General features: G+C 37.1%; 1 protein-coding gene across 1 annotated transcript; it reads left to right on the top strand.

The window, feature by feature from the left end:
- Positions 1-1,811: 1,811 nt before the first annotated feature.
- LOC577279 (transmembrane protein 115) lies at positions 1,812-8,366 on the top strand. Its single transcript, XM_777519.5, has 4 exons — positions 1,812-2,460; positions 3,150-3,290; positions 6,081-6,204; positions 6,734-8,366. The coding sequence occupies exons 1-4, from the start codon at positions 1,848-1,850 to the stop codon at positions 6,930-6,932; spliced, it is 1,077 nt and encodes a 358-aa protein (XP_782612.3). The 5' UTR covers positions 1,812-1,847; the 3' UTR covers positions 6,933-8,366.
- Positions 8,367-9,035: the final 669 nt, after the last annotated feature.

The raw sequence follows: 9,035 nt of genomic DNA, 5'->3' as shown, positions 1-9,035 counted from the left end.
ATCTCTGTCAAGATGAAGATTTTGCAGACCATTTTCATTTGGATGCTGAGTATTTCAAAAAGAGAGAGGGGGGGGGGCGACTGAGAGAGACAGAGAGAGAGAAAGAGAGAGAGAGAGAGAGAGACGGACGGACATCTGGCAGTGAATTGGATGGATTGATTGAGAAATTCTGTTCAATGAGGAACACTTTCTTTTTGTAATAAGTGGTTAGGCATAAAAAAGATGTTGCATCGCCCCTTTGCGACCGACCCAAAAAATCTTAAAATCTTTGTTCAGCTTTTTAATACATTTTTTTTTTGGTACCGTTCTTTTATAAATAAAATTTTGAATGAATAATTAAATATGGATTCTGTTTGTTTGTTTAAATGGGATAAAAATGCATAAAATCATCAAATTGCTCCTGTAATTCTCACTGGTCTTCTGCCCTAGTTTTTGTAATCCTGCTAGCATAAACAAGTAGACCTCTGCCTCGTGTACGTGTATATACCATGCACTGCACCAGCTAGAAACCAGCATTTTTTTATTTAGGCGACGTTCCCGTTTTTTAGGGCAACGGTTGCTGTTTAATATGAGGGGGAAAAAAAAAATTATTGAAAAAACAAATCCTACTGATCGACCCAGATTCAGGCTTCTAAAGGGCAATACAACATCTCTTTTTTTTCTCGGCCTCGTGATCATAAAGATAAAGAAATATATTGGGGAAACTTAATCCTTTAATTGTTCAAAATATTGGGAGTGATGCTGCATGGTAATTGGAGAAATAAATGGAAAATTATTCTTGTGGCCAAATCTCAGATCAAATTTCAAATGAAAAGATAGCCCTACTGATATGAGGATGAGGAAGATGATGATGGGGGATGGTGATAATAACGAGGGTGAATATCAATTAAGACCAGTGGCAGATCCAGGGGGGCCCAAATGGCCAGGCCCCCCCCCTCCCCTCCTGGGAAAAAAAAACATGTAAAAACACGTGATTTTTAGCTTTTTTTGGGGGGGGGGTGCAAATTTTCAAATTTTTGAGGGCCCCTCCCCCACTGAGCAACTTTTCGGCAGGCGCGATTGTCAAATTTTTGGAAGCAAAAAAAAAAATTTTTTTAAATAGTGCTCTCTACCCCCTCTCCCCCCACTGAGCTACTTTTCGGCCCCCTCCCCTGAGAAATCCTGAATCTGCGCCTGCAAGACTAATTGATTATCTAATGCACAGGCACGTAGCCACGAGGGGGGGGGGGGGGGGAGGGGGCACATGCCCCCTAAATTTCCAAGATCGGTTGAACTTTCTGTATACCCCTCCCCAAGAAGTCGATCAATTACATGTATGTGCCCCCCCCCCCCCCCCCAAACATCAAACTCTGGCTACGGCCCTGCTTAATGCAATCAAGATTAATGTACAGTAATGCATGTGAATGCCTACTAAAATTAAGTAAATTGGGTCAATATGTGAGATGGGTAAGAGGCCTGGAATGAGAAAAGGAGTAAGAGAAGAGAGACAGAGAGAGGAGAGAGAGACAGAGAGAGGGGGAGGCAGCTGACACCAGCGAGGATGAGGAGAGTAAAGAGGGGGGGGGGGGTGGTTGGCTCTGAATATTGCAGCTGCGTTGTAGTTTCGATTCCAGCCTTATGTTTGTATAATCGTCAACATTTCTACTATTACCAAACTATTGTGGAATTAAAGCCAGTCATTACATCTAGATCTAAATTATTGTACCTTTTATCCATTACGATTGGAATCAAAACAAGATTTAGATATTTGTGGGAAGACCCCCGTCAAATTTATTTCATTTTTTTTTTTTACAAATAAGTGACTGTAAGCCAGACTAAAAAACGTCATTTCGGCCAACACAGTAAAAATGGCTACCTCGGCCACTACCGCTCCTGCCGGAGTGCAGCAGATTCAGGCTGTTTTCATGAAAAGCAGCGTTGTTGTGAAATCAATTTGTGGTGTGATCATTTTTCTATATTTCATATCGTTCCTGGTTAACAATGACAAGTATTTGGAAGCTCTTGCTGTAACTCCAGGCCTCATATTTCCACCAAGTTTTCGCGTCTGGACGTTGTTTACACACCCGTTTATTGAAGTGCATTTGTGGCTTGTTCTCCACGACGTGGCTCTTGTGTTATTATGTGGCAGACTCATCGAACCTCTGTGGAGTGCACTAGAAATGTTGATTTTCTTCGCTATTGTAACAGTTGGTTCAGCGATCATAACTTCATTTCTTTATTTGTTTATGTACCTATCAACTGTAAATATTACATACCTTTTTGATACACACATATTTGGACTCGCTGGGTATGCAGGAGCAGTGACGATCGCTCTCAAACAGTCGATGGGAGATGGGGAATTGCCACCCAAAGTGGCAAGATTGAGAGTGCACCATCTTCCAGTTTTGCTCCTTGTATCATCGTTTTTGCTTCGGTTTATAGGAATAGTACCACCCACACATCCGTTCATGATATTAACAGGTGCTTTCAATATATTTGATTTGGTTTCACTTTATACAGATCTAAATTCTAAGTAATATTTACAAAAATACAGTCAGACGTGTTTAGACCTTATTCCTGTAGGCCTACATCCAAGTCAAGGGAGCTGGGAGCTCCTTCACCTCTGGCATATTGCATTTGGTTAGAGGAGCAGAGGTCATTTGCAGGCACGTAGCCATGGGGGGGGGGGGGGCATGTGCCAAAAAAAAAAAATCCAAGATCGGTTGAACTTTTTTAAACCCCTTTTTTTTACCTCGATCGATTACATGTAGACCTATGTGCCCCCCAAACATCAAACTCTGGCTACATGCCTGGTCATTTGAGTTAGAATATTACTTTATTTGTTAGATCTAGTAGTCCAGATTTGAAAGTATTATGCCTAGGTAATTATGCCACAAATTTGTTGAAGAAGTATTGATTGAATTTGCATTGTGTGGATTGTTTTGCTGCAAAAATGTGTACCTCCCCCTATATGGCCCTTGTCAGGACAAAACAATGCTAAAGTGGTGCAGATTTGCGACAGAAATTTTGAATTTGGATGTCACACCCTCATCTCCTCTGGTAATCCCTAAAACAAAGATCTCCCATATTTTATACCGGTAATGATTCATTAATTATGGTATGTTGCTATGAATAATATGTTACTAAATTAGTTTTTCATTATTTATCAGGTATGTTGACAGGATGGGTGTATCTTCGGTTCTACCAGCGACAAACAGATGGAAGCAGAGGAGACATGGCCGACACTTTTTCATTTGCAAGCTTCTTCCCAGAGGTTATTCGACCATTTGTTGCTATATTAGCAAACACGGGTAAGAAACACCAGACCATTTGCCACCTGGAAAGGGGAAAAATGTATAGATCACCCCCTCTCCAATAATACCAACAACTTTTAAAAACATATCTACACAACAAATGTACCATGTACAGTTTTTAGTGTTTTAGATAGGGTTAAAAAATCTTGACCATAAACAGATCTTTATTCGTTTCCACTAATTTTGCAAGTCCTTTTGAATTCTTGAATGAAAATGAGCATACTTGTGCATGTGTACCCTTTAAGATATTTTTCTCCATACCGGGTAATTCAAAAAGGTAGGCACCTTTTTGCTTTCTCTCTTATCTCTTTTTTAGACAAATTATTGGGGGTATGACCAGCATTTAAGAACTTTTTTCCATATAATTTGCAACAAGAACAAGTGTATTTTTTTTACAAAAGAGAGTATGTTGGTACTGAATTTATATATAATATTTGACAGCACCAGTTTAGGTTTATGAAGGGTTTTAAATCTAATTTGTACATGCATGAATAGCGAACAGCTTCAGTGTTCTTTGTGATGGGCATATTAAAAATGCATTCCACTGAGATCATGATAATGGTTCATTGAAATGCACTGGTAGTGGTACCCTCATGTTGTATTTGATCCACATACTGTCTGCCGAGAGCTGGATGGATGTTAACTCATACCATGTTATACAGATTTAATACCTTTCTGGTATTCAATAGTTGATAATCCCTCATGTGCTTTTGGCTGATAGGGGCTAATCTGGAGGATACAGTCACAAAAACAATCAATAATAATCCCTCTCACACTTAACACTGTATGTATTTGCTGTGTTATTAACTGCATGTTTCTCAGTGACACAGGTGTAAGGTACTCAAAAAAAGTCTTTGCATATTGACACAGTCTAAATCCATGATTTATTTCCTTGATACTATTTCAAATCAAGTGTAATGATTCACTGATTTATTAATTACCTGTACCATATTGTTTGATTAGACTATCACCATTTACCCTAAACTGTGACCATTTTAAAGGATTAGATAGATATATCTTCCCTGGCAATGTTGAATTTTGAATTTTCCTTGGGGGAAAGACAAGTGCTGAAATGTCCATTTATATTTCTTGAATTAATCTTTCAAGTTTAACAAAAATTGTGTATATAAGCTATGCTACATTGTATGTTGTAAATTACTAGAGGAAAAAATGATTTGCCTATAGATATTTACTCATAAATGCAAAAAGAAAGTTTGGTTTAACAGTCCAGTTATATTCACGACTCATAGTGTTAACAATATGTACAGAGTCGGGCTAACTCGGACCCGGGGTCAACTCGGCCACGCTAAAAAAAACGGTCAGTTTTTGCAGGGTAAGGGTAAAATGACCCAAAAATGACAGTTTTTGGAGCGGGCCGAGTTGTCCCAGATCCACATGTACAGTATGTATACCAGGTACTGTGGTGCTGAAAATGCATTCATGTTCTTCAGTTCTTGTCTGAGATTTGCTAATCCTGGGAAGGACCTAGAAAATAACTGGACTGCAACCTGGCATTCTAGCCGGAATGCAACCTAGCATTTCTTCTTTTTTATTCAATGGGTACTCCAACCAAGATGACCAATGCACAGGTCTTAGAACAATTTAGACAAAAGTAAAAGAGTGAACATAAAAAGTTTACTCAAGGAGGATAAGTAAACATACTTTACATGTTGATGTAGGGAGAGGGCTTCTGAACAAAACATTGTTATGAGGGGGAAAAAGCAGTCTGGATTGAACAATAGAACCTCTAGTGCTTTATACCGGTCATCTCTTTGAAGCGATTGACCACATTACAATGGATGAATTGACTGCATTCACTATAATGTGCAGGGTGTCTCAGAAAAAAGAAACCAAAGTTGCATGGTAAATTACTCAATAAATCCCATACTATGTCTTGATTGATGTAGAAAATCATTGAAAAGGTTAATTTCTCTTCTTTTATACAACACCAAAAATATAATCAATATATCATGCAAGACCAATTTTAAACAGTCTGAATTTGCAGTGTTGGAAACCCAGTTGTCCAAAACAAGCAAATGACTGTTTCATTTAATTCATTATGGTTTTAAAAAACGAAGTATTCTAATCTTTCTTATGATACTATAATTATAATGAAGGATCATGCATGACTGAGCAGGCACAATTGTAATTGGTAAAGCACATTGATATTTGTTCAGCTCCCTCAGGCATCATTCAATTCCTACAAGAAAATGTCAATGTGCCTATCAGTTACAAATTATGTTGCCTGCTCAGTCATTAGTGATCCTTCCATCATTATTAGGGTCTCATATTATATATGCAAGAAGAAAATATGATTTTTGAAATTATGTGTAATTTTGACTATTGTGGATTTAAAACAATTTCATATCTTTTCAAAACCAAAATGAATCAAATGTAGCAGACATCCATTTATTTTGGACAATTGGGTATCTGACACTGCCACTGCATGCTGTCTGAAATCGACCATGCCAGACTTATTTATGAATTATTTAATGTCATATGTAAGAACAGAAATTAAGCTTTCCCATCATGTACATGTATATAATGACCAAACTAATTAGGAATCATCAAGTAATTTAGCCATAAACTTATATGGTAAGTTTCCTTTTATTGAGGGTCACACTGTAAACTTGATTTTAAGTTATATGCAGAACATTATTGAAATTAAAGTTTTAAAAATTTAAGCAAATTATCTTCAATTATCATGAATTATCATTACTCATCTCAAATTATTTCTGATAAAAGGCCATTCTTTTTCCTTGTCTTGCATTCTTTTCTTTTTTACAGTTCACAGTGTGCTAGTAAAGATCAAGGTGTGTAAGAAGCAAATAAGGAAATATGATGTTGGTGCACCATCTCCAATCACAATTAGTCTACCCGGTACAGACCCTGCAGATGCTGAAAGAAGAAGGTAAGCCTGTCTGTGTTGATAGGATGCTTAGGCCCAACTGCACAAATTATAGCTACTTGCGCCCTCTATATAGCAAACAATGCCTAATCGGTGACCATTGGTCCGCCATGATCCTCTTGTTCTTATGTTAAGTGAGAGCTGATTTGATGAGATAACCACCTGTCAGTGACCTTGCAGGGAGGTCCAATCCCTCCTGGCTAAACTAGTGCAGTGGGGCTTTAAAATACACAGTATTGCCAAGTGTGCTTCTTGATCAAGGATGAAAGTATACTCTACTTGACAATTAATAAAATAAATATAGTGTAATTAGATTTGAAGCTACAAATCTGTGACTCTTAAACTTGTGTATGGTATTGTTCAAATGGTATAGATTATTCTAATTTTCTAAATGAAGCCTGCGTTTAGAAAACTTTAACAAATTTCTGCTTTGAGTCGTGCATGCTGCATAGTTGAGAAAAAAAACACTTCAACATGTTTGTTTTTTTTGTTTTTCATGAATCGTTCTCCCAACACTTTCTAAAATCTGCAGGCAAATAGCTCTGAAGGCCTTGAACGAACGACTGAGTAAGGTTGAGGAACAGACGGCATGGCCTAGCATGGATGACCAGCTTTCTTCTACAGACCCGGCTTCCCCAGCACCTTCAAGCGTCTCCCTCATGAGTGATGCCAACCCTAAGGATAGTGTAGAGATCAACCTGGATGATCCAAGATCCAGCGGGATCGCCTAGCATTGAGGCCGGGAGGCAGTAGGGTTGGAGAGTTGTATTTTTTTTGGTATAAGGAATAGAGCAGAGAAGATGGTGGTCGTGAGTCTCTGATATCTTAGCACGGAACCTTGAACCTTTAAAAGGTACAGCCTTAGAGGTCAATTACATGGACGAATTGATTTGCTACCTTCAGTTTTATGGTCTCTACATGAAACTGTTAATAAATTTAAAGGAAACTCCTCAAAAGATAAGGAGTCTATTGCTGTACATGGAAGAGATAAAGGTGGTTTGATTCTTTGCTCATTGTTGGCCAAGTCAGATAATTCATTTATGTATTAGTATGTGATTGATAGGCTTCAAAGTGCATCATTTCTTGGTGTGTTTTTTTTTTCACAGGGAAATTGCAAAAGAGGGATCTGTCAGCTTGAGGGAATTTCACCATTACAATGTAGCTTGTTTATTACTTGTTTTGTACATCTAAACTGAATTAACATTTATTTGGGAAATGTGTAAATTTTTCATATATAGCGAAGAGCTCTGCAAATAGAGGTATTTATGCTCAATAAACCCAGAAATGTATTAAAAGAATCATTCTTTGTTAGTGGTGCATGTAGCTATAAAATGGTCAACCTGTGTCTTGAGTTATGTATGTTATAGTACCAGAATCTATATACATGTAACAGGTACCTTGTATTTGATCTCAGTACATACAAATATATAGGTGGACTAACCTGTCTTTATTCATCAATCAAGCTTCCTCTATGAAAATACGAGAAATGTTTAATGGTAACTGCTTCTGCAAAACTGTATGTTTTGTTTCTTTCTATTATGACCACGGTGTGATGTGATATTGGAGTTAGTAGAGGTCTAATGGGCATGACAATTGTGATTTTGTAGTTCCTGAAATGCACTTGTTATTGTGTATGTACATGTACATGTATGTGAAGTTATTATTTATGATGGAATATAACCAATTGTGATCATTCAGCTGCCCAATTTGGATCAATGATAGCGCAATGAATGAAAGTGATTTTGCTTTGATAATCTACTGGTTAATTTTTTTAAAGGTATGTGAATATAATGAATGGAAGAATCACCCTGTATTACCCCTATCACATGTCTTTATCATAAAGAGCAGAACACGCTCTTGCAACAGTGATATTGAGTGAATGTATGAAAAATCATATAAACAATGCACCTGTAATTCAGTGTTCAGTGTGTCTTTTGACATTTTCCAGCAGACACATCTCATTTTCCACAAAATTTATGTGAATATAATTAATGGAAGCAGTGAAAAAATACACGGGGGCTCGGGGCGAAATAGCCCCCAAAATGCCCAAAAGAGCCCCAGAAAATCGGAATAGAGCCTCCGTAAATTTGCATAGAGTTCAATATAAAACAAATTTTAGAATGTTATTTTCATGCAGGCAAGCTTGAAAAGTAGCCCCCGAAAAATAAATATTAATTTTTTCCCTGATTGGAAGAATCGCCCTGTATTACCCCTATCACATGTCTTCATCATAAAGAGCAGAACACGCTCTTGCAACAGTAATATTGAGTGATGAAATGTACAGAATGTATGAAAAATCATATAAACAACGCACCTGTAACTCGGTGTGCAGTGTATTTTGACACTCTTCCAGCAGTTACATCCCATTTTCCACAAAATTTATGTAAATCTTATTCCAGTTTGCCCTGTCCAATACACCAATGAAATTATTTAAAAGTGCCATTGAACATCATTTGTTCCTCGTATTGTATTACTTATTTATAATACGTTCCTCAGTTATGTATTCTGTTCTTGTTATGAAATTTTAATCATACCGGTAGTTAACGAATACCCTCCTTTCTTTTGTGTGTAAATGTATGCATTTTGTCGTATTTTGTTGTAATAGTATTGAACATGTAATGAATTATTATTCTTATACCGCACACTATCCACTCTCAAGATATACTTACTATACATGAAAAACAAAGACATACTTGACACAAGTGTCTCTCTCTTCACTCATAGAATTTAATGATTAAACAAGTGCTTCCACTACATTATGGTGGTTCACAAACATGATTATATATGTATACAGTTAAAAACTAAATTATTCATACCCTTACCAAGTTTTGTAA

Source organism: Strongylocentrotus purpuratus, unplaced genomic scaffold (assembly GCF_000002235.5).
Source record: "Strongylocentrotus purpuratus isolate Spur 01 unplaced genomic scaffold, Spur_5.0 spur5_scaffold_6, whole genome shotgun sequence".
In the NCBI taxonomy this organism is placed as follows: domain Eukaryota; kingdom Metazoa; phylum Echinodermata; class Echinoidea; order Camarodonta; family Strongylocentrotidae; genus Strongylocentrotus; species Strongylocentrotus purpuratus.
Note: the sequence above shows the minus strand (reverse complement) of the source record. Positions and strands in the feature narration are given on the sequence as shown.